We start from the raw sequence: 26,164 nt of genomic DNA on the forward strand, positions 1-26,164 counted from the left end.
ACGTCTTTAATAATTTATAAGACTGAATAACACAGAAGTCCCACAGTGCACAAGGTTCTCGTTCTTCTTCTCTACATCGACTTACAGACAAATAAAAACACGCTTTTTAGAACTTCAGACAACCACATCCCTGCATATTTGTATAAAAAAATAAGTACAGCAGATTAGTCTACAACACTATTTCTGTAGGTGTTAGAGGTGTGGGCGGGTTCATATCTAAACTAGATGGATCAACTCTGGCTTGGAACAAAATGAAGGATTTCACAGGAGATCTTCACCACAGAATTGAGGCCAGTGTAAAGGGGAATTACTTGCGTTAAAAGAACATATGTACAGGGCTCTGGAAAGAGCATAAATTAATACTTTAGTTGTAACGTTTTCCCAAAGGGCACCGGAAGAGGTCAGACAGCGGCTGGGACTTTGTTGGTTGTAATATTGCTGGTGGATAAAAGGTTGGCCAGTTGTTGGTTCTTCAGCACAGCGTTTTCTTTGGCTCTAAGCAGAAGACAGAAATAAGATACATGTAAGTAGCTACAGTTACACATACACCTACACAAAGACATACACATACGTTTCAGTCTATAGCAAAAGGTGGAAACAGGGCCTCTTACCTGTTTGGGAACTCGATGTCATCGATGGTGTCTGGTAGTGGCACTCCTCTGGTTTCTGGAAGGAGCAACACTAAACCGCCTGCCAGAAATGCCAGGGACCCTGCACAAAGAGCACACCATTGTGTTGACTTCAACAAAGCATTTGTGACTGTTCCATCTGTCTTAGAGGACAAGCAGCTCTCTCTTCAAGTTCCTGTCCCGATTACTGGGTCCGTGCCACCCAGGTTTCCCTATGTCTCCCTGTATTCCTGCTTGGCATGGGCGTGGCACTCCTTTCCTGTCCCCCCCTCATCCACCCACACCTGTCTTCCATCAAGTTCATCAACTCCTGCAGTATATCTACCCCGGCTCTTCACCCACTCCTTGCCAGATCGTTGCCACAGCTACAGTTGGTAGTGAAGCTCTTCAGGCCTCTCTAAGTATTCAATTCAATTCAATTCAATTTATTGTCATTCAAAACAATGTGCAGGCACATGTTAAAAATGAAATGAGGGCTGTGGCTTCACCAAACAGTGCAAGACAGACACAGGCAAACACAGCAAACACAGTATAAGATACACACACATGAAGACCAAAAGCTAAAAATAAGTTAAAAAAGAGCTGGAGTACAAAATATCCACAGACATTCGGTGGGTGGCCAGGTTCAGGTGGGCAACAGCTTGGGGAAAGAAGCTGTTTTTGAGCCTGGTAGTGCGGGCTCTGAGTCTCCTGTAGCGCCTCCCAGAGCGCAGGGGGGAGAACAGTCCATGATTGGGGTGGGTGGGATCTCTGCTGATGCTCAGACCCCTTCGAAGGCAGCGTTTGTGATAAATGTCTTTTATGGCTGGGAGCTGGGTACCGGTGATATGCTGGGTCGCCTTGACGACCCGCTGCAGAGCTTTCTGGTCTACTGAGGTGCAGCTGCCGTACCACACTGAGATGCAGATGGTTAGGATGCTCTCTATGGTGCAGTGGTAAAAGTTGGTGAGAATTTTGGGGGATAGACGGGCGCTCCTCAGCCTCCTCAGGAAATGCAGGCATTGTTGGGCCTTTTTCACAAGGGCCTGGGTGTTTAATGTCCAGGAAAGTTCCTCGCTGATGTGGACTCCAAGCAATTTAAAGCTGGAAACACGCTCCACTTCCACCCCATTGATGTGTATGGGGGAGTGGCTGCAGCTACTAGACCTCCTTAAGTCCACAATCAGCTCCTTCGTCTTCTGCACATTGAGGACAAGACTGTTGGTAGTACACCATGATGTGAGGTGCTGAATCTCATCCCTGTAGGCCGTCTCGTCATTGTTGGTGATACGGCCAATGACTGTGATGTCATCTGCACACTTAACTATAACATTTGAAGGGTGAGTTGGCAGGCAGTCGTGGGTAAAGAGGGAGAAAAGGAGGGGGTTCAGAACACAGCCTTGAGGGGCACCTGTGCTGAGGGTCAGGGTGGAGGAGGTGTGGTCACCTAACCTAACAGACTGAGATCTGTTGGTCAGGAAGTCCAGGGTCCAGTTACAGAGGGAGGGGTTGAGGCCAAGGGAGAGGAGTTTGGTGGTTAGTTTGGAGGTGATGATAGTGTTGAAGGCAGAGCTGTACTCTATAAACAGCATCCGGATGTATGTGTTGTTAAGTTCAAGGTGGGTCAGAGCAAAGTGCAGGGCAGTGGCAATGTTATGCTCAGTAGACCTTTTGGGATGGTAGGCGAACTGATGTGGGTCAAATGTGGGGGGGATAATGTTTTGATGTGAGCCAGAACCAGTCTCTCAAAGCACTTCATGGCAAGGGGGGTGAGTGCTATGGGTCGGTAGTCATTCAGACAAGTATTTAGAGATTATTCCTCGTGCTTTGTTTACCTGTTTTTCTCATGTTATCCTGTGCTAATCACCATCTCCTCCCCTGTCCCCAGAATCATCTCTCACCTGCTTATTTGGCTGGCTGCCTGCCTTTGCCAGCCATCTCCCCTCTTATTTTGCCACAATTCCCTGCTTCCTTTTGTTAATAAATCCATCTCATTAACCTTACCCTTAATCACCTTATTCACCTTAGGTTATTCACCTTAACGTCTGTGTCTGCACTTGGGTCCACTCTGCAACTCACGACAGAATTATCTGGCCACCATGGACACAGCAGGTTCAGATTACCTCTACCAAGCCACAGAAGACCTCCACAAAGCCCCGGCCTCACAGGGAACCCTTGTGGATCAGCACAACCGAGTTCTACATGATGTGGTGGACATGTTAAAGAGCCTCTCTGCTAGCGTGTCCTGGATCGAGAGCCAGCTCCGCTCAGCTCCCTCTCAACAACACCAGGCTACCTCCAGCACCCCCCCCCCTACAACCACCCAATTCTCTGCCTCACCTGCCCAGAGGGCAGCACCAGAACGTTACGATGTAGACCCGAGGACATACAGGTCCTTTTTTAATCCAGTGCCCCCTTGTTTTTGAGCAGCAGCCACAAACATACCCCACAGATAGGTCCAAGATTGCTTATATGATGGGGTTGCTTATGGGTAGTGCTAAATCCTGGGGATCAGCAGTCTGGGAAAGCACATCCTCTGTAAGCCCCTCGTATACCAACTCTGTTTCAGAAATGAAGAAGGTTTTTGGCCATCCAGTCTGGGGCAGAGACACAAATACCTCTTGTTACTACGTCAGGGACTCCATAGTGTAGCTGAGTACTCCGTCGAGTTGAGGACTTAAGTGGCAGAGTCCGGCTGGAATGATCAATCACTCCAGAGATTTTTCTTGAACAGACTTAGTGACTCAGTTAAAGATTAGTTGGCTACCAGGGATGAGTCCACCAGCCTAGAAGAGTTAATTTCCCTGTCAATCAAATTGGACAATTGTTTGGGGCTGGAGCCGTTCTCTCCCAGTGGGCGACATCAGATCAAAAGCTCCACCCTTGTGCATTTTTTTTCCCGCCAGCTGTCCCCCACAGAGTGTAATTACGATGTGGGGTAACAGTGAGCTGCTCGCAGTGAAACTTACATTGGAGGAATGGAGACACTGGCTGGAGGGGGCTGAGCATCCTTTTATCATCTGGGCCAACCATAAAACCTGTCCTACATCCAGGCTGCCAAATGCCTATACTCCTGTGAAGCTCAGTGGGTGCTATATTTCTGGCAGTTAAATTTCACCCTCACCTGCTACCCAGGTTCCAGAAACCTCAAACCTGATGCCCTCTCCTGCCAACATGTCTCCCGATGAGGCTTCTACCAACCCAGACACCATCCTTCCCTCATTATGTGTGGTGGCTGTGGTTACTTGGGAGATAAGAGTCCCTTGTAAAACAGGCTCAGCGAGCCCAACCAGACCCAGGCAATGGCCCTCCTCATTGTCTCTTTGTACCCAAGTCAGTCCATTCCTGGGTCCTCCAGTGGGCTCACACTTCTCAGTTCGCCTGTCACCAGAGGATCAGCCACACTATGGCTACATACACTCATGCCTTTGTGTCCACTTGCACTGTGTGCGCCCAGGGAAAGGACAAAGTACCCATTCCAGGTCGGCCATGGTCTCACATCACCATAGACTAAACGTTGTGTCCAGATGAATTGATTCAACTTTCTTGAATTTCCTTACTTGGATTATTGAGCACCCATCAAGACACCATAGACTTTGTTGTCAGACTGCCACCCTCCCAAGGGAACTCTGCAATACTTACCACTGTTGACAGGTCCTCTAAGGCTGTGCATTTCATGGCTCTGCCAAAACTTCCTACTGCTTTGGAGACTGCGGGCCTCCTCCTCCTAGTACACCATGTGTTCCAACTTCACAGTATCCCTTCAAACAGAGACCCCCAATTCATCTTCCAAGTCTGGAAGGCCTTCTGTCAGGCCCTCGGAGCCTCAGTGAGTCTGACCTCTGGGTACTTCCCCCAGACCAACGGCCAGACGGAATGGGCCAATGAAGACCTGGAGGCAGTGCTCTGTTGTGTTACCACCCAGAATCTCTCTTCCTGGAGCACCCATCTGCCCTGGATTGAGTATGAGCACAGCTCCTTATCCTGCGCTGCCACAGGGATGTCTCTGTTTGAAGGCTCCTTGGGTTACGTACCACCTCTGTTCAGCCCAGGAAGAGGAAATCACTGTCTCCTCTGTCCAGAGCCATCTCTGCCACTGCCGCAAGGTTTGGAGGGGTGCCCGCTCCTCTCTGCTCCAAGTGAACCACATCCGGTGCGTCACTACCAGCCAGGCCAGAGGGTTTGTCTTTGTTCTAAAGATATCCCTTTGAAGACTGAATCTAGGAACCCCTTCCCCCCTATTATATTGGCCCATTTGAAATTGGCAGCCTTATCAAGCCCTTCTATTGTTGGACTCTAGTTGCCCTGTTCCATGAGAATCCATCCTACCTTACCTCTCACGTTTCCCAACTTAAGCCTGTCTCCATCAGCCCTCTGTCACTCCCCACATTATCAACAATCACCCGGCCTTTACCGTCCGGCAGCTGCCGGATGTGTGTCGCCAGGGCTACCAATATCTGGTCGACTGGGAGGGGTATGGTCCAGAGGAGCATTGCTAGGTATCTCATCGGCTCATTTTAGACCCCCTCTCTCATCCGTGACTTCCAGCAGGAGCCCCCTGACAAGCCCGGCGGGTTACCTATAGGCACCCGTTGAGGGGGTGGGTACTGTCATGGTTACTGGGTCCGTGCCACCCAGTTTTCCCTATGTCTAGCTGTATTCCTGCTTGGTGTGGCATTCCCCCCCCCCACTCGTTCACATCTGTCTTCCATCAACCCCTGCAGTATATCTACCCCGGCTCTTCAACCACTCATCGCCAGGTCATTGCCTCAGCTACAGTGAAACACTTCAAGTGTCATGTCTGTGAATGTTCTCATTCATCCAGGTCATGGTTACTAGCTTGGTCTAGTTAGAAAGGCACGAACTGAGGAAGCCTCTTGGATGAGCGGCGAAACGTTTTCACGGATATATACCAAGTCCAGTTGCACTTGATTCAACTCCTTTGGATAACTTCAAGTGTCTATGATGATTTAGAAATTATTTCCTCATGCTTTGTTTACCTGTTTTTCTCATGTTATCCTTCGCTAATCACTGTCTCCTCTCCTGTGCCCTGGATCATCTCTCACCTGCTTATCTGCCCACCTGCCTGCTTTCACCTGCCATCTCCACTGTTATTCTGCCACTATTGCCTGCTTTCTTTTGTTAAAAAACCCATCTCTTTATTTACCTTCAAGTCTGTGTCTGCGCTTGGGTCCACTCTGCAAAGCACAACAGTTCCAGTACAGATGCTATTCAAAATCAATGAACGATCAAGTGACAAACCCATACAGAGCAGCGTAGAGGGGACTGTGGCTCCCATGACACATCCTAAACATTTTAAATAACGAAGCTGGGCCAAAGAGTTACACAACAAATAGACATTCACATAAAAACACCAACCGAACCTAACTAACACAAACAAAAATAACAAACTGCACAAATACTCTAACAAATTCATTACTAGCTTTATAATAGCACAATATCTATCTCTGGCCCTATACTTAATATATAGATTTACTTGATATGACAATATGAACAAATAAAGACAGGACATGTTTAAGCTATCCTGTTAAGTCTGACTATTTTTACTGACATTTCATTCACTGTTTTTTTGTTTTCACCGTGCATGCAGGCTCTAACCTATGTAGTATCAACAGACACCACTCTCGTTATCTGCCATCACTCAGACCAAGAAAATTATCTTCACTTTTGTTCTGCAAGCATATTATATATTGTCATGCGCCAAATACTGGGCAAGGACATAAAAGACTGGACCCTATAAATCTTTCCTGCATTGCCCCATATAATCTTACTTTGTCCTACACTGTTTGCGTTGGTCACCTTATCACCCAGAAATAAGGTTAAACCCACCGAAGATGATGAGGGGCAGCTCCAGCCAGATAACAGCCAGTCTGTAGAGCAGGAAGGGAGCCACGATGCCTCCGACGTCACACAGAGTAGAACACACTGACACCCCCAGGTTCCTACATACACAGAAGAAAGCAAACAACTGTATTGTGTACCATTCAGAAACTGGTAGGATATAACCACTACCCTTAAATTCAATGCAAGCAAATGCCCTTAATAGTCTAACCTTATGTATTTAACGTCCCAGGCATGGTAGTCCTATGCTGACAGCAATTATTTTGGGACATACAGCCTTTTTTTAATTTATTTTTTTATTTTGTTAGAGCATAATTGAACTTGATGCCAGACCCCACAAAAATACATCTTTGTAGACAAAGTAGCATTTAATCTGTCCATCTGAAATAAAACAGGGCAGTAGACATCCTTATCCATCGCCACCCAGAAGCCATCGCCACCCAGAGCCCATGTAACACACTTCTGTTTCCAGCCCTCATAGCAACATTGTGTAATCTTTCTACTGTTTTAGTGAATGACATGTGATGCTTTATTCGCACACAGGAAACGACGCTCCCTACAAGGTATTCTGTCACTCTGGAGTCCCACCAGTGGTGGAATCAGATATAGCATGACACCGCTTGTGCGGAAATTGAAAGCCTTTGGTTACGATACGGCCCAGAGGAAAATGTCGAGGCAGCACAGATGTTGATCCATTTACTTATCTCCTATAATATTCTTTATCTTCGTCCAACACGCGTCTCTTATTTTAGTGAAAATGTTGGAAATTACAATTTAGAATAATTTTCCTTATCCATCTTATTTTATTAACTTTAAACTTGTTTATACCCAATTCTGTTGAAATTCAGAAAAGTAAAATGTGAAACAGAGTATTGTCGAATTTGCACACATGTAATTTATGTAAAGAAGCGCGTTGTTGAAGGTAAAAATTGAAACGTTGGTCTAAAAAAGGCACATGGTTACCGATTGATTTACAATTACTGAGGTACAATTTTGAGCCCCCACATAATTATGGAGTTGACGTTTAGTCAGGTCCATAAATTTGATTACTTGTGTGTGCCATTTGAAGAGAAGAAGTAATTTAGGTGGAAGGGGACATGCTTGAGGAGAACTTTTCATTTTGTTCTAAAACTCTAAGGCTTTGTTGAAAAAAACTGAGTATTGTTTCAGGAAACGTGTATAAGAAGCTGAAAACCTGTACGTGAAATGAATCCACTTCGGACTACGCCACAGTGGCCATTAATAGTTGGAGTCGGTTTACAAGAAGCGATGTAATACTGGTGTTGGAACTGCATTTCACTGCTCACCTGACAAAGGTAGGGTAAAGCTCGGTGTTGACAAACACCACCATCTCAAAGGCCATGGTGATGCCCAGCCTGCCGATGCAGGCCACTGCCGTCTTAAACCAGAACATACCTGAAGACAGAGGCGAGGCTGGATTTAATACTGCGGAAGTGTCACAATGCTCCACCGGCAGATCACTATCAGACGACTACTGATCGGGTGAATCCCTACCATCTGATCTATGCCTGTAGGGTTGCAGTCTTTTCCATTCTCAAAAAATACAAACATATCAATCCTGCAAATCACTTGTTGAAATATTCAGCTTGATTCTAAGCTGCTGGCCTTTAAATCCAGGATACATCAGCTTCACAAGCCCTGAAAACTGTTCACTTCTTTAAAAGTGATTATCTTCCGACAGAGGTCTGTAAATCTTCTTTCAGCTTGTTTCCTGTTTCTCAGGGGTCACCATAGTTTCCATCAGTACCCTGTGAGGGCACATCACCAATGGCAGTCATTGTTATCCTGGGCCTCGACCGATCTGGTATGGTCTTGTCAATCCACATACTGTTATGGCAGAAGTTTACGTGGGACGCCTTTCCTGACACAACCACTAACCCTATGGACGGGGGCACAGGTGAAGCCCTGGATGCCGTCCCAGTACTGATGGACTTGCACCCACGCCTGTCGCTGATACGACAGGCGTGTAGCGCATCGGTGCACAACGAGGTCTGTAGATATTGATTTGAAACCATATAAAAGGCTTTTAATGGAAGCCACAGACACAAAATAATAACATAAAAAGGCCACCCTGCTGAACATAAACTGGCAAAATCGAAGTGTCCCCTTTGACTCACTCTCAGGAATGAAAGCGGTGATGAAGCAGGAGGCTCCAGCTACGATATTGGCGGTGGCAAAGGGCAGGCGTCTGCCGATGCGCTCAATGGTGAAGAGGATGAGGAAGGCTGCAGGGAACTCCACCAGGCCAGAGATCAGAAAGTCTATGTAGACATTTCCTCCAAGGATGCCCAGCCTCATGATCAAACCCTGGTACACCACAGCACTTGTGAACCTGGAGAAAACAGACAGGGTTGTTGGGTGGGCTGGTCAATAACTAACAGGTCGGCCCCCTTTAGTGTCGTGGTTAGCGATGTCACCTCGTGGTGCAGTACAACCCCAGATCAAACCCCGCAGTGGGCGGAAATATGCACGGTTACATTGGTGTCAGAAGTGGGATGGTGAGACCGCGAGGCCATCGGAAGTGCGTGCGCCCTGAGGTGCGAGGGAGCTGACATGCTGAAGTGCAGGGGTGCGCTTCCCGAAGGCGTGGGGTAGTGTACCATGCATGGATAAATAGACTCGCTAGCCCTTGGCTACGGGTCGCACCCTTTTGTCGATTGGTTAACAATGTCACCCGTGGTGTGGGAGATCCAGGTTTGCGCCCCGGCTGTGGCAGTTCCCGGGCTGTCCCCCAAAACCGCTACATACATCACATACAATAACTAACAAATTAAGTTCCAGAATCAGATATAATTAGCAAGACAGAAAATTAGCTGTAAACTACGGCTATTTATGAGGGCTAGTTGATCATATCAGTCTGTGTTGACAAAATGTTAAATCTGGATCCTCTAGAAGTGTTTCCCAAACCAGTCCTCAAGGACCCTCTATCCTGCAGATTTTCTTTGCAACCCTGAATAGGCACCTGTTTGTAGTTATTCGACCAATCAGCAATGAATGATGTCAGATGTTGCACACCTTGCATAATTAAGTGCTATGAGATGTTTGGTTGAGTAAGTACAAGCAGGGCTACCTATGGAGGGTTACAATGAACATCTGCAGGATAGGGGTTCCTTGAGGACTGGGTTGGGAAACACTGGTCTATATGGACTGGGGACATTTTTAAATAAATTTCGTGTCCATCTGAACTCGTTATTCAGCGTTGGCTAACGTGCCCATATCAGCCACTGCCATAATATGGCATCATGGGTAAACAGTTACCAGAACAACTAAAATCTTGTGGTTTGCTTTCCGGAAGAATCTGCACATTATCAACCGTGGTGTGAATTATTGCCACATTGAAGGTTTACGTGATCTGATCTGAGCTCGCTGCAGCTGCAGCACCAAGACCTCTCACCAGTTGAAGCTGAGGATGAACGTGTGCTTCCTCATGTTTGGCGTTCTGATCAGGTCCATGAAGGAGGCGGCTGTGGAGCCACAGTTATCGTCCCTCAGAGTCTGCAGGATCAAACAGCGATTAAAAGTACTGCTCGCAGTAAAACGATCAACTGCCTCGGCCCACAACAAGAAAATACATTAGAATCTCTCAAACAACTGCTCATCTAAATACCTCCGTTCTCTAAATACCTCCGTTCTCTAAATACCTCCGTTCTCTAAATACCTCCGTTCTCTAAATACCTCAGTTATCCTGCAAAAAAGCATGACTACATGAGTGAAGAATACATGAGTATTGTGTACTGGGCTGACTAATTGTTTCCTAGTGGACATGTTGTGATGAGCTGTTGTCCTCTGTTTACAGGTGGACAGGGTCAGGATTACGCAGTAAACCTTTGACTCAGTGACCACAGAAATATAAAAGAATGGAGTATATTGAACTTATTGTCCTCCATCTGTTAAAGGTGAGTGTCCGTTAAAAGCGGGTACCTCGATGTTCTTCGACAGTGTCTTCTTGTTCTCCTTGGCGATGGCCTCGGTGATCTCCACAGCTTTAGAGGAGTTGTTCTGTGAGAGGAGCCATCTCGGAGATTCTGGGATTAACCTGTGGGATCCATTTTAAAAAAATTTTTTTTTTTTAGAATTTCATAGGTCTTTTAAACCATAATATATATAGATATATATTTTTAAATCAAAGAAATGTATAAATCAAATACAGTACACAATGTACCACAAACATGAAATACCAATAACTCCATCAATGCATCCCTAGCAGAACAAAATGAAATGTAAAAAAAATTTTTTAATTAAAAAATATATATATATTATATATATAAATCAACAAATGAAATTAAATTAATCTGTTGATGTTCCGCTCCTCATTAACTGAGTACTCAACACCATTGACGGTTTCGGAAAAAAACGCTATATATACATATATACATATACATATGTGTGTGTGTGTGTGTGTGTGTGTGTGTGTAGGTCTGTGGAACAATAATAGGAAAAAATGACATTGGGGTTTTGCCCTGCAATCTTACAGTATTTTCAGACGAGGATCAAGCTCTTTGTGTTGAACATCTGTTGTATGGATCTGATCTGAGTAGAGTCTGTTTCTGACACAAATACTGGAATATGTTTTACACATCCCTGCTTATGATAAGACACTTTCCACATCCTGTAAAAATGGATGTATTCTGCATAGAATGTGCGAGAGGGCTACGAGTGTCCATTTGTGTTGACAAGTGAGCGCACAGCTCAAGGGGAGTGTAATGATGCTTCCACATGCATAAAACACATGTATTAGCTCAACATGTACTATCTCAACATGTACTATCTCAACATGTACTACCTCAACATGTATTATCTCAACATGAATTATCTCAACATGTATCATCTCAACATGTACTATCTCAACATGTATCATCTCAACATGTATCATCTCAACATGTACTATCTCAACATGTACTATCTAAACATATATTATCTCAACATGTACTATCTCAACATGTACTATCTAAACATGTATTATCTCAACATGTACTATCTCAACATGTATTATCTCAAACTGTCCTATCTAAACATGTAGTATCTAAACATGTACTATCTCAACATGTATTATCTCAACATGTATTATCTCAACATGTACTATCTCAACATGTATTATCTCAAACTGTCCTATCTAAACATGTAGTATCTAAACATGTACTATCTCAACATGTATTATCTCAACATGTATTGTCTCAACATGTACTATCTCAACATGTATTATCTCAAACTGTCCTATCTAAACATGTATTATCTCAACATGTATTATCTCAACATGTACTATCTCAACATGTATTATCTCAAAATGTACTATCTAAACATGTACTAACTAAGCATGTACTATCTCAACATGTACTATCTCAACATGTACTATCTCAACATGTATTATCTCAAAATGTACTATCTAAACATGTACTAACTAAGCATGTACTATCTAAACATGTATTATCTCAGCATGTAATAGCTAAACATGTATTATCTCAACATGTAGTATCTAAACATGTACTATCTACCAAACTGTTGCAGAATATGCAAATGTCCCTCGTATGTGGCTACAGCTGAGTTACAAGGGTACATTTGGTGTACTATCGTGTACATTTTGTGTACTATTGCGTACATTTTAGGTACATTTTGTGTCTTATTTCAGAAAGGAACTTCTCTGACTTTGTTGGGGATACAACATTTACACATGGTTTCTAGTTTACAACGTGTAAAAGTTGCTCCAGTGGACTGAACCTTTTGGGTTAGTCTGGATGGATCCTGTCATACCTCCCTGACGTGTCTGTTGACATAACGTCTGTCCTGCAGGTGGAGACCCCCTAACGTAAGACTTGCAGCTTCTTACAATAAGCCCCGTGAGATAAATGGGTTTTAATTGGATGAGTTAGGCCTGAGGGCAAAGCTGTCATCTTGTCTTCAGTTTCAGTTTCTGTTTCAAGTTTGTCCTATATGAACAGTAACTTTACACTTATTCTCATTATGAAATACTCGTTTTTTGGGGTCCCCCCCCCGTTTTCTCCCCAGTTGTACTTGGTTAATTACCTCATTCTTCCAAGTCGTCCCAGTCGCTGCTCCACCCCCTCTGCCGATCCGGGGAGGGCTGCAGACTACCACATGCCTCCTCCCATACACGTGGAGTCGCCAGCCGCTTCTTTTCACCTGACAGTGAGGAGTTTCACCGGGGGGACGGAGCACATGGGAGGACCACACTACTCCCCCCAGTTCCCCCTCCTACTTGAACAGGCGCCCCGACCAAGCAGAGGAGGCGCTAGTGCAGCGACCAGGACACATACCCATCCACATCTGGCTTCCCTATCCAGTTTCTACTCTAACACCTCATCACCCTCGCTGGTTGGGCTTATCAGGGAAGATGATGGGGAATCGGTTAAAATCTCTTTCTCACCACTTTACTTCTGTTGTATCCCCGACGCCCCCCCCCCCAAAAAAAGTTTTTTTGACATTATTGTCCAAGAAAATAATGAAGATGAGCTGTTCCTCACCAGTAGTAGGACAAGAAGAGGATGTAGGGTACAGTGATGGCCACCTGCAGCCAGCGCCAGTCAGTGATGAAGTAGGCCAAGAGAGGGAGGAGGAGGATGCCCACGCTGAAGAACATCTGGTAGATCACTCCCACCGTCCTTCTGTACTCCACTCCCACTAACTCTGTGACTGGACAGAGAGAGAGAGAGACAGACAGAGAGAGAGAGAGACAGAGAGAGACAGAGAGAGAGAGAGAGACAGACAGACAGAGAGAAAGAGACAGAGAGAGAGACAGAGAGAGAGAGAGAGACAGAGACAGAGACAGAGAGAGAGAGAGACAGAGAGAGAGACCAGAATATGAGGGAAGGAAAAGAAGAGTGGCAGAGTGTCATTTTGACTTTTGTCATTTTTCAAATGAATATTTTACATTTCAGCCGCTCCAGTTTCGATCATCGGAATGATTTCTTTTGCCTCTTCAATTTTGTTGACTTCGTTAACCAATTTTCAGCAAAAGGATGGAAAAAGAATCATGTTTAATCGATAGTCTTCCACAAGTGCCGAGAGCCTTTCAGACTAAAAGTGTGAGAGGGCTATGGAGCCAAGGTCTAGTTTTTCAAAAAGTAAAATGGAGTACTTACTGAGAACGTATCCAGCCACCCATCCTCCTTTGACACCAAACCCGTACAGAGTTCTGAATATTAGCAAAGTGACGTAGTTAGGAGCCACAGCTACCATGATCCCTGTTATCCCATTCAGCAAGGTGGACATCAGGAAACTCATCTTCCTTCCGAACCTGGAAACAAAAAGAAAGAGAAACTTGAGAAGGAGACCATTATTTTTTTACTCATCATCTTTTACGTCAGCTTCATTTACCTCAGTATTGGCTTTTGGCTGTACGGTTCTGAATATTTAGGTTTATGGCAGACAAGCATCACGTCTCAGTGTGTTTGGAAGCTCAGTGAAGATTCTTTACTTAATGAAATATGTATCTGATGTGAGTTACGATCTTCTCCACGGGGTCATTCATCTGAACTCAGTCCAAATCTTTCAATCTGTCATCACAATAATTGATGTTAGCCTCACCTGTCAGCCAGGTAGCCAATAGCAATGCTTCCTACTAGAAAGCCCACGTTGAGGGTGGCCTGGTACATATCCACAAGCCACCCATCTGCACACACCAGGTCAAACTGCAAACAACACAAACAAAAAAACAACAGAAGACACACACACACAAAACAGTTTTCAGGTCTTTCTTTAAAGATCTTTCTGTCTTAAGACAAAAAAAAATCAATTTTAGAGGAACAGAAACTCTTTGATATTTCAAAGAAGGTTGAATCAGCTCATCTGGATACAATGTAACATTGTATCCAGATAAGCTTGATAGATTGTAACGTATCCCGCTCATCTGGATACAATGTAACATTGTATCCAAATAAGCTTGATAGATTGTAACATTGTATCCAGCTCATCTGGATACAATGTAACATTGTATCCAGATAAGCTTGATAGATTGTAACGTTGTATCCCGCTCATCTGGATACAATGTAACATTGTATCCAAATAAGCTTGATAGATTGTAACGTATCCAGCTCATCTGGATACAATGTAACATTGTATCCAAATAAGCTTGATAGATTGTAACGTTGTATCCAGCTCATCTGGATACAATGTAACATTGTATCCAGATAAGCTTGATAGATTGTAACGTTGTATCCCGTTCATCTGGATACAATGTAACATTGTATCCAAATAAGCTTGATAGATTGTAACATTGTATCCAGCTCAACTGATTCAATCTTCTTTGAGTTTCTTACCTGCCTTATTGAGCATACATCAAGACCCTTTGATAATTCAAATAAGTTCCAGAGGTTTCTTTATTTTGCTATTGGTTTGTGACAAGGTTTTGTAAGAAGTCTATTAGGGTCCCTGTTGTTTTGTGGGTAAATTGTAAATCATGCATCAAAATCATGGAGGTGAGTAATTCTCTGTGTTGCATTGTATGTCAGAACCAAAAATGGACAAAAGGAACAGAAATGGTCATTTGCAACACAAAAACATAAATGCCCATATTGTAAAATGGACTGAAAAGTGGTCAAGGTACTGAGAATATAAGAAAGAAACATCTCTCTGCTTTGCCTCACAACTTTGCTATGTTTTTTATATGATCGCCTGATGTTTCACTTCACAATCTGTCAGAACCCCTTTTGTGGGTCCTAAAGTGAATAAATGAAGACCAAAGAGGGTCCTTACCTCCGTGACAAACGACTGCCTCCCCTCGTAGTCATACTCCCAGCCTTCTCTGCAGGATATCAGGGGGGCGTAGCTGAGGTCCAGGTCCTGGGAGTGGCAGGCGAGTCCAGTGCTGTTCCAGTCCAGGTCGTACCGGTCGCAGGTGCTGTGTACCAGCACCCCAGAGCTGTTGACCAGTGGCACGGTCAGCCTGCGGGCATCGGCCCGACTCCAGCCGCAGTCTTGCCGCATCTCAGCCACCGCAGTGTCCCGACACCAGTGCTCTGGGGTGAAGCCCTGGAACACTATGCCCACGTAGACGCCAGCCCAGGGCATGGAGACCAGGCAGAACAAGGCAAAGATACGCTTCTGGCAGCGGCCGAACTTCCCCGCTTCCTCCAAGATGTCATCGAAGGTGGTCATGATGCGGCTGGTGCTGGGCAGCTACTGGCGGTCTGTCTGGTTTAACCACTGTCCCTGAGGTGGTGTAAACGCCGGGTTTCTGTATAAAAACCTGTAACAGTAGCAGCTGTCAGAGTGCAAGAACGCTGCTTAATGTTGCTTAAATGTACCCAAGGGCCAATGCCGGTGTTGAGGATGAGGAATGAGGATGCTTGGCTCGCTGGGGTGGATGTTAAGCGGTAGTGTGTGCAGTAATGCCTCAGTGGGTTTTTAAAAGGCCAAGATGAAGCAAAGGCATACAGTTCAAGTTGACCTTGCCCCGTGGAATAAGCAGTGGAGCATCAAAACAGGTTTGCTAACGTCAATCAGACGTCAGGAAAAACAAATCATGCATCTGAACCTAGCAGAAAGCCAAACTAGACACACACACACACACTTCTGGATATGGGTGGATGACTAAATGAAGACACAAAGATACATATTAACATGCACACAGGTGGTGGTTTTCATACACACACACACACACACACACACACACACCGCTACACACAGTCTCATTCATGTGCTGTCAATCAGTAACATCTCTAAGCTCTACGCTTATTGGCCGACACAAGTCAAGTTTAATTGAGTCTGTTAAAGACACGTGGATCTGAATACGAACCTGATCCTCTGTCTGGTTTTCAAATTAGGCATAACCCCCACCCCACCCCCCAAAAAAGAAAGCATTTCAAGTGCTTCTCAAAGTCAGTCTGAAAATAGAAAATCTCATCTTGTTGGGGAGCGATACCAAAGTCCAATAAAGGCAGTGTTGTGACGTTTCTAGCATTCCTTTCTTAACTGTGAAAGGTCAGAGGTTGCGAGGGATGACGCCGAACTAGAATGGTTGAAAAATTCCCAATTATTGAGTTCTGAACAGGACAGGACGGATTCTCTTAATCAGTGAGCCATCTCGAGCGGTGGACTGCGGTCTATAAGGTTGAGGACTCGGGTGTGTTTGGTCCTCGGCAGAGACGGGCGTCGCTGGGAGTTCGTGTGACGTGACGGACGGAACGGGCTTCAACCGAACACTGCCGACCAGCGGTCACATGCCGGAGCCGGGTCACTGAAGAGCGAGACACAGGAACCCGCTCCAACCGCTGTGAAACGTGTGTGGCTGATGCTGCGCCACCCTCCCTCCCTCCCTCCCACTAACACAACCACGGCCTTGGAAGATGGCGGCGCGAACTCACGTTTGCAGCGGCGTCACCCGGTACCGACGACGTCCATGTCCATGTCTACGTCTAAGTTTGTGTCGATTGGCAAGTTTCTAGTTTGGTCTTAGATTATTTTTTTATTTTTTTCGTTTAATGGCTGGGAGAGCTAGCGTTGGATCGGCTGGGAGAGCATGGCCTGCCGCGTCCGGTAGGCCAAAGCAAGGACCACGGCCTTGCCTGGAGCTGCGCCCGAAAAGGAAGCACCGAGGGCGGTCTGACGGGACACGGAAGCAGGGCGGCCTGGCGGCGGCCTCGCCTTGACGTTGATTATGCTTTAGCTGGGAGAGCTGGCGTTGGCTCGGCAGAGGGAGCCTGGTCTGCCGTGTCCGGTGGGCCCGGGGACCACGGCCCTGCCTGGAGCTGTGCCCGAAGAGGACGCACCGAGAGCCGGCGGTGCGCCCTCGACAGCGGGGCAGGCTAAGCTAACTGCTAGCCCATGCAAACCAGCAGTCCCGGCGGCTGGTGTTCGCTCTTTGGACAGTGGGGTTTTTTTTTGTGAACTGTGTTGCCCTTGTTTTTGTATTGTAGCGAATTCGGGGGGGACAACGCAACCACAGGAAGTGCCGCGGCCGGGACGCGAACCCGCATCGCCCGCACCGCAGGAGACATCGCTAACCGCTAGACTAAAGGGTCCGACCCGCCAGCCAGCGGCCAGCGTGTCTTCTTATCCATGCACGTTACAGTATGTTTTTGGCGGAGTCATTTTTGGAAGTGGGATTTTATCTTTTGTGTCGCACTGCTGTGGGCTGGGTGAAACGAAATGTCGTTTCTTTTGTGCACGCAAGTACATTAAAGACATGACAATAACTTGTTCCTGATTCCTGATGATCGATCGCCTGTTCGAATCCCCACGTCGGGCGTCCCCCCCCCCCCCCAGACAATTGGCCGTGTCTGCGGGTGGGAAGCCGGATGTGGGTATGTTGTCCTGGTCGCTGCACTAGCGCCTCCTCTGGTCGGTCGGGGCGCCTGTTCCGGGAGGGGGGCGACTGGGGGGGAATAGCGTGATCCTCCCACGCGCCACGTCCCCCCTGGTGAAACTCCTCACTGTCAGGTGAAAAGAAGCGGCTGGTGACGCCACATGTATGGGAGGAGGCATGTGGTAGTCTGCAGCCCTCCACGGATCGGCAGAGGGGGGTGGAGCAGAGACCCGGACGGCCGCTGCTCCATCCCCGGATACAACTGGGGAGAAAGGGGGGGGTCCCGGGGGGGGGGTCCCAAAAACAAAAACAACCATGATCAACAGCTGATCTCGTTTATTCAAATACTGCAATATTTTTTACATCTGCATTTTCTTTAAATAGGAAAACAGGCAAAAATAAGCAGTGAAGCGCGAGAGAACACAACTCACGCCAACTAAGGTAATGACCACCTCCAACAGTACCAAACCAAACCATCAGAGAAGTTCTCATATGCTTCTTTTCTCTGTGTGCCATTTCACCAGGTTCTACTGCACTGGGCCAGGAGGGACGTTCCCCCTTCGTATCATTTGACTTTCTTTCAATTCATGGCGTGACCCCCCTGCTCACGGGCCCTTCAACCAGACAGGCTGCTGGGGAGGTTCATGGAAGGGGATCTTCTCAGATGAAGCCCAGCTCTGCTTCTCCTGCTCAGCTCTGCCACCCACGTACCAGACAGTACCACAGAAGGCCATCCATGCCTTTCTTTGTGAAGAAGGGGGGGGGGGAGGAAGCCCCACATACAAATGAAGGTGGAGTAGAAAGCGGATGAGCCGCGCATGCGTGGGTGCTCGTTAATACAGCAGAGACAGACAGTACAACACTACACGAGCGTGGTGGGAGTCGCACACCAAACACAACCGCATTTCCTTTGCCATCTGCTTTTCTGTTGGCAAACCACCTCCCCCGAGAGGCAGCAGCAGGCCCGAGTCTCTGTCACAACGTGCCGTACACAGACAGACAGACAGACAGACAGACAGACAGATAGATAGATAGATAGATAGATAGATAGATAGATAGATAGACAGACAGACAGACAGACAGACAGACAGATAGACAGACAGACAGACAGACAGACGGATAGACAGACAGACAGACAGACAGACAGATAGACAGACAGACAGACAGACAGACGGATAGACAGACAGACAGACAGACAGACAGACAGATAGATAGATAGATAGATAGATAGATAGATAGATAGATAGATAGATAGATAGATAGATAGATAGATAGATAGATAGACAGACAGACAGACAGACAGACAGACAGATAGATAGACACAGACAGATAGATGGATAGACAGACAGACACAGACAGATAGATAGATAGATAGACACAGACAGATAGATGGATAGACAGACAGACACAGACAGATAGATAGATAGATAGATAGACAGATAGACAGACAGATCGATAGATGCCATTACACCTGTCCAGAGCTTCTTTCCCCAGTATGGGCCGAGATTCAAAATCACTCAGTTCTGCTGTCAGCAGAGGGCTGAATTTACTGAATGGTGTAATAACATAAAATAAAGTACACAGGCTCCCAGCACGACTTACAATTACGCCTCCAGACATTAAAGCATCACCTGACTGCGTCACTACCTAGTTGCCTCACGTATTTTCACAGATGGACGTCATGTCGACAACAGCCACGCTGCCGGTTGCGGCCGGGCGGGACGCAGCCGCGGACGGGGGGGGGCGAAACCCCGCCGGGCGCACTTCGTTGCTACGCGAAGGGAAGCCGTGAAAACAGCCTTCGTGGGCCTCTTCCGAATTCGCCGCCATGTCTCTCAGGAGGTCAGCTAGGGGTTGTGGCTAGATGGGGGGGGGGGTGCCCGGCGAGATTTTGCGTCCCTTCCGCCCGTGGCGGCAGCAACCCCCCCCCCATCTAGCCACAACCCGCTGTCCAACCGGAGGAAGCGCCGAAGGTTCAAACCGGGTCAACGTGACGTCATCAGTTCCCCTTCGCACCGTAGAACACGAGGCACGACCCGAGCCGGGATTCGGAGCGAGACGTTAAACGAGGTGCCCTTGTGCGACGCTCGCGTGGAGCGGGGCGTGGCGTGGCTTCGTGGCAAGACGAACTCCGCCTCCAACATTAGCATTAGCATTAGCGGCATAGTGTAAACTACTAATAAGACCCACTGGCCGATCGACTAGGGAGGTCTGACCCTTTAGCCGAGCGGTTAGTGATGTCGCCTTGTGGTGCAGTACACCCCGCATCGAATCCCGCACCGGGCAACAAAATAACCGGTTACATTGGTGGCAGCGGTGGGATCCGGAAGTATGCAGATCCTCAGAAGTCTCTTCGGAGCGCGGGAAGAACAAAGCGCGAGGGCGCGCTTCCGGGAGTGGGTGACGACTGTAAACTACTAATAAGACCCACTGGCCGTTCGACTAGAGCAGTGTTTCTCAACCGGGGGTCCGCGGACCCCTAGTGGTCTGTGGTGTAATTGCAAGGGGTCCGTGAAAATAAAATATCTTTAAAAAAAGATCCTATGACATTTATAGAAACAGGATTATTTTACTCAAATGTGACTGAGACCTTTATCTACCTAAACTATAAAGGGTAACGACTTTTTTCTCTAATTACATCTGTTTCACAAGTGTAATTTATTGTATTTTAACAAGAGATCTCGCTCCCGTTTGCATTGTTAAAAGTTACTGCATAAAAATTCTGTTTTGTTACATATATCTAAGTTACAACTGAAAGCTCTTATTTTTGCCCCAAAGAGTGAATAAATGCTATAATGCAATTTAAAATGCAGTTTCTACTGTTTCTATCAAATTGCAACCCCCCTCCCCCAAGATCGGGTGGAGGGGTCCTCAGGGTAGATCAAAAATACGCAGGGGGTGCAGCACCCCAAAAAGGTTGAGAACCACTGGACTAGAAGGTCTGACCCTTTAGCCGAGCGGTTAGTGACGTCGCCTTGTGGTGCAGTACACCTTGTATCGAATCCCGCTCCGGGCAAGAAAATAACCGGTGACACTAGAAACACATCATCCCCAACGTCACGGTCCAAACTAGCAAAGCTCGCTACAGGCTAGGCCAGTGATCTTCCACAACTACAAGCAGTCAGACTGTGCAAAACACGAAGCGAAATCAAGTTTAGATGCGGAAAGAAACAAGAACGGGATTTAACAGAAGCGCCAGATGACCAGTAAAACTCGGGTCCGAGCAGCCGGTGCTCCATCAGCACCGGCTGCTCCGTGTTTAACGGGGTAGGTGTGCGCTTGTTGTTTTGCCCCAGAATGTAGGCTGCGGACCGGGCGCAGTGATGGACCCCACGGCCTCCTGACAGGCGGCAGCGGCGCAACGTAGACCAAAGTGTGCTTCCCAGACCGCCTCGCGCAAGAAAGAACCGTTTGACCTGGATTACAGGGGACTGGTACAACAGCGGAGCGCTGCGAAAACCAAGAGGTCATTAACATAAACAATTAACCACCTCTGTTGTTCTGAGATGGTAAACGTGGTCTTGGATTTCTTTCCGTCGTCGTCATCGGGTCGAGTATCCTCTTCTTTCTGCACCCCTACACGCGACCATCGAGCCCGAGCATTAAGGCCGACGGTGAAGTCCCTCGTGCAGCGCTCGCGCTCCCCGCTGCGCAGGTAGCCCCCGACCCGAGACGAGGACGCCCGAGACCTGCCGAGCTAAATCCGAGCTGCGAGACCGCACACGTGCACCAGAGGGGCAGTACGATACCGACGTCTCAGAACTGTGGCACAAACTAAACTCTCTCGACTTTGTGGCGTCCCTGCGGGCAAAACGAGCTTTTTGTGCACTCCATTTAGAAAAAAACCCTCTCGTTTGATAAACCATGTGTACAAAGCTTTAGAAATACCCTGAATGGGGTCGTCCGGGTGGCGGAGCGGTCTATTCCGTTGCCTACCAACACGGGATCGCCGGTTCGAATCCCCGTGTTGCCTCCGGCGGCTTGCTCGGGCGTCGCCACAGACACAACTGGCCGTGTCTGCGGGTGGGAAGCCGGTGGCTTGGGGCGCCCCCGGATCGGCAGAGAGGGGGCGGAGCAGCGCCCGGACGGTCCAAAAAGAGCGGGGTCATTGGCCAGATACAATTGGGGAGGACAAAGAGGGGACATTGGGGAAGGGGGGGTACCCTGAATGGCAAGCTGCTGTTTCCTGGCTTGAGTACCTTTGGCTTTAACAACAACAAAAACAGAACAAGTGAATGAGATTAAATCAGTGGAGGTCGATGTTGGCGGCAGGTCAGTTCTACACAAATCATATGAAGCAGTTTTACACAACTGGCTCTGGACTGTGTCGTAACAGCTTTATGCTGAGGACTGTACCACAATTCTGTGAAATGCCACCACTGACTACACCTTACACAATGATGCAATCAATGCAAACACTGCAATAAATAGGTCACCTAGGCTAGCGAGTTCCAGCAGATCAACACAACACATTATCTTAAGTGATCAAGGCTTCACCAGTATCTCTCTGCTAACAAAGAACACAATGTGATTGCTCATCCCATGTAGGCCCAAGCATCCCGCCAGTAAACCCCAAACTCCGCTAGGAAGGAAGGCTTTAGCCACTTGAAAACCTGACATTTTGGAAAGAAGAACGTCTCCGTTAACAGAATGTTTATGTTTCAAGAAGAAGAAGTCGGTCTTAAATACTTCGGCACCCTGCACCTTCAACAACCGGCTCGACCGCTGAGCCGGAAAACCAAATCGGTTTCAGGAGTTTGCGGCATGTTGGACGCAATGGCTGCGATCCAGACACCTTCATGGCACCGTCTTATGTCGGTCTGTCCCATTTTCACATTGCACTTGGCTTAAAAGGGAAGTTTCGGCTCTACAAAACAAATAAAAAACACAAGTTGGCTTTTCCACGCTAGTGATTTAGCAAGTCATACTAGGGAGTCGTTTCTAAAAGCTCAAAACTCGATTCGGAAAATGAGCCTGTGATAGACAATTTGTGACTGCAAATGGAAAAAAGAAACAAAAACAACTCCCACATGGCGGAGTGGTGGCTGTTGCACAGATATGGCTTTGCTTGGAGTGGGACAGGGAGTGATAGGTACTTCTTAACAAATACAGCCTTACAACTCACCGAGACTGATACCGACAGCTCATTTTCCACAACCACATTCAACCTACATTGTTTATGAACCATGAAAGCATCCATACTTAAGGCCATCAGAGTTTGCTCATTGCACAGTCAACATAACAGAGGTACAAACCGCTAATCAACTCAAACAATCATTAAATAATCATAAAAAACAATGTGACAGCAACTCACATGAAAACGAAAACAACGTCCATATCACAGAACTTCACACATTAGAAAATGATGCGTACTCAGAACATCATGTCAGTACATAGTGGACAAATGCAAAGAAACGATTCATCGATGAAAATGCAAACCGAGTTTGTCATCAGGAAGGCATCACACTTTCTTCTCGGGGGGCGGAGGGGGGGGGGGGGCGCGAGCTGCAACTGTAGCAACTGTAAACAGCAAAAGAGACGGTGTCCTCATTCCCTTTAGAAACAAGAGAAGCTAACACCTTGGCCGCCCAGGTCCACCAAACAGATTATTTAATGTTCATCCATCAACAAATATCAGCAAACCGTGTGCTAACGTTACCTCCGGTTTATTTTGGTACAGTCTGTTGCTAGGGGACCATAAACAAAAGAATCTCCTCGGGAGGCCAAGTGAGGGTGCAGTTCAGTAAAAAGTCCCAGAGAAGGGGAGATGTTTCGACTTGTTGCCATTTTGTTCTTCTTCTATGGTTGCTGTTGCTGCTATAGAGACATTCACAGAGAAAGAGGAGTTCTGATTGGACGGTGAGGGCAGGGGTGGGAGGCTGGGGGAGTAAGGAAGTCATCATGTGACCTCACACCCGAAGGAGGTCCTCGTCACTGTCATCTTCGTCTCGTTTCAGATTGGCTGCCGTGTCATTAACGTGGTTGTGGCCGGCGGCGCGCAGCTTCGCGGCTCCCTGGCTTCTCCTCTTCCTGTCCGACTCATCCAGGAGCCCGACCAAGTCTTCATCACTCTCCTCCTGGAAAGAGCATGTTACAGAAGACAGGTTATCGGTATGGCCGATGATCGGCTTAGTTATTCCACATGTTTCATATTATCATTACTGGCATATTTTTATCGGGCAGCCGATTACAAGAAGCCCGCTGCGCCACGTGTGCGCCTCCAACGCAGTCTTCACTCCCGAAGCACAGCGTGACACTCACTCCGACAACCCAGACACAGAAGAGGAGCATCGAGGAGTCAGACCACTTTTCTCAGGTAAGAGGAGCATGCCAGACGCCATAAAACCCACTCGGTTGGTAAGAGAAGCATGCCATAATGTAAGTCACACACACACACCAAAGAGCATAAGAGAGCTACTATGTAGGTGAGAAACTGGACATACCTGTAGGAAGGCACTACGGAGCCCCAAGAAGCGAGAGGAGGCAGCAGCGGCTTTGATGGTGCTCTTGGGAGGTCCAGAGGACGTGACCACACGCACCCCTGGGACGTTTAGCACCTCATCCTCACTGTCATCGTCTTCCTGCTCGTCCAGTGAGAAGGAGCGCAAGCCGTCTGTGTTGACCGGCTTGGTGGTGATGTGACCGTTGCTGTGGTTACTATGGCCATGATGGGAGAAGGAAGTGGAGGATGAGGGAGGAGCCTCCAGTTCCTCCATCAGCCACTCCATTTCTTCCTCACCCCCCTCTTCATCCGTATTGACCTGAGGGGGATAGAGACAGAGACAATGACAGTGAGTCTGAATACAGACTTGACCAAGTGGTTGTGTGAAAAGAATGTCAAAATGAAGACATAAATGATTTAAAAGACTAATTTTGATAAATACTACAAGCATTATTTACCTGTTTTCACACAAACTACAGATTTGTTTGACCTCTTACAAAATTTACACAAGTCTCTTCATGTTTTCATGTAATAAGTTCTGCCATTCCATGTACAAAACTCCACTCAGGTGAATTAACTTCAGAATCAGAAGTTCAGCACAAAGAAAAAGGGACACAGGTGGGCTCAGATACATAAGAACAATAGATACCGACAAAAACAACAACAATAAATATCACTTGAACCCACATTGGTCCAAAACTACTGGCCAGTCTCACTGCTCCAGTTCCTTACAAGAACTCTACAATGAGCAGCATGCAGTCAGCTCTTTTCCTTTTTCTCCCAGAACAACCTCGATCCGTATCAGTCTGGGTTTGAGAGCAAGCACTCCACTGAATGCCTTTCTTGCAGTTACTGAAGGACTCCATTCAGTCAACACTGATGGGCCTGGGCACTGTCAGCACGGCACTAAAGCAGATCCAAGTGTACCTGACAGGGAGGTCATACCAGGTGTGACAGATGTCTGCTCTCCCACAGATTACAGCCGGCTTGATTCAACGGCTCGGTGTTCCTTTTCACGCCACACCACTTCACTTGGCCCAGTGATTTTTGCACACGGTTTCTCTTATCATTTCTAAGCCAATGACCCTCAGTTTGACCTGTCATTTCCACCAGAAGACACCGGGATGTCTGCAACCCATGCAGACATCCCGGTGTCAAGTTGTCCAAAAACTGAACTGCCGGTCAAACCCCTTCCGAATTCTTATCCCCAGGAATATACTCAGCAGGCTTGGCACGTCGATAATGATCCCCTCAAGATCTGCAAAGAACCTCTGGGTGACCATCGTTTACTGGATCCCCTTTCCTGACTACACAGTGGCCGTTTCCTGTTCCGGCCACTTTGCTCAGTACAACACTGAAAAAAACCTGACCATCCTTAGTTCCTGGTCCTTGCTCTGGTGATCTCTCATACCTATCAGCATTACACTTGGTTAGTTCCTGGTCCTTGCTCTGGTCATCTCTCATACCTATCAGCACTATGCTTGGTTAGTTCCTGGTCCTCGCTCTGGTCATCTCTCATACCTATCAGCACTATGCTTGGTTAGTTCCTGGTCCTCGCTCTGGTCATCTCTCATACCTATCAGCACTATGCTTGGTTAGTTCCTGGTCCTTGCTCTGGTCATCTCTCATACCTATCAGCACTATGCTTGGTTAATTCCTGGTCCTCGCTCTGGTCATCTCTCATACCTATCAGCACTATCATCTCTCATACCTATCAGCACTATGCTTGGTTAGTTCCTGGTCCTCGCTCTGGTCATCTCTCATACCTATCAGCACTATGCTTGGTTAGTTCCTGGTCCTTGCTCTGGTCATCTCTCATACCTATCAGCACTATGCTTGGTTAATTCCTGGTCCTTGCTCTGGTCATCTCTCATACCTATCAGCACTATGCTTGGTTAATTCCTGGTCCTCGCTCTGGTCATCTCTCATACCTATCAGCACTATGCTTGGTTAGTTCCTGGCCCTCGCTCT

The 26,164-nt window shown here is 47.1% G+C and overlaps 2 protein-coding genes across 2 annotated transcripts in view; both read right to left on the reverse strand.

Moving 5' to 3' along the window:
- On the reverse strand, positions 1–15,602 carry LOC130125398 (solute carrier family 22 member 2-like). The gene is made up of 11 exons (XM_056294960.1): positions 15,201–15,602; positions 14,034–14,137; positions 13,589–13,743; positions 12,971–13,139; positions 10,413–10,527; positions 9,886–9,986; positions 8,609–8,823; positions 7,778–7,886; positions 6,459–6,571; positions 612–711; positions 1–495 (listed from the first exon to the last, which is right to left on the reverse strand). Exons 1-11 carry the CDS (start codon positions 15,600–15,602, stop codon positions 402–404), a joined length of 1,677 nt encoding a protein of 558 aa, XP_056150935.1. The 3' UTR covers positions 1–401.
- A 3,582-nt stretch (positions 15,603–19,184) lies between these two features.
- Positions 19,185–26,164, reverse strand: part of igf2r (insulin-like growth factor 2 receptor) — a 103,578-nt gene continuing 96,598 nt past the window's right edge. Inside the window, exons 50-51 of the mRNA XM_056294635.1 lie at positions 24,195–24,512; positions 19,185–23,828 (exon numbers count right to left, since the gene is read on the reverse strand). Of these exons, the coding sequence (XP_056150610.1) occupies positions 23,661–23,828; positions 24,195–24,512 (486 nt within the window). The 3' untranslated portion in view covers positions 19,185–23,660. The remainder of the gene's footprint in view (positions 23,829–24,194; positions 24,513–26,164) is intronic.

The sequence above is a fragment of the Lampris incognitus genome, chromosome 15 (genome assembly GCF_029633865.1).
Source record: "Lampris incognitus isolate fLamInc1 chromosome 15, fLamInc1.hap2, whole genome shotgun sequence".
Classification (NCBI taxonomy): domain Eukaryota; kingdom Metazoa; phylum Chordata; class Actinopteri; order Lampriformes; family Lampridae; genus Lampris; species Lampris incognitus.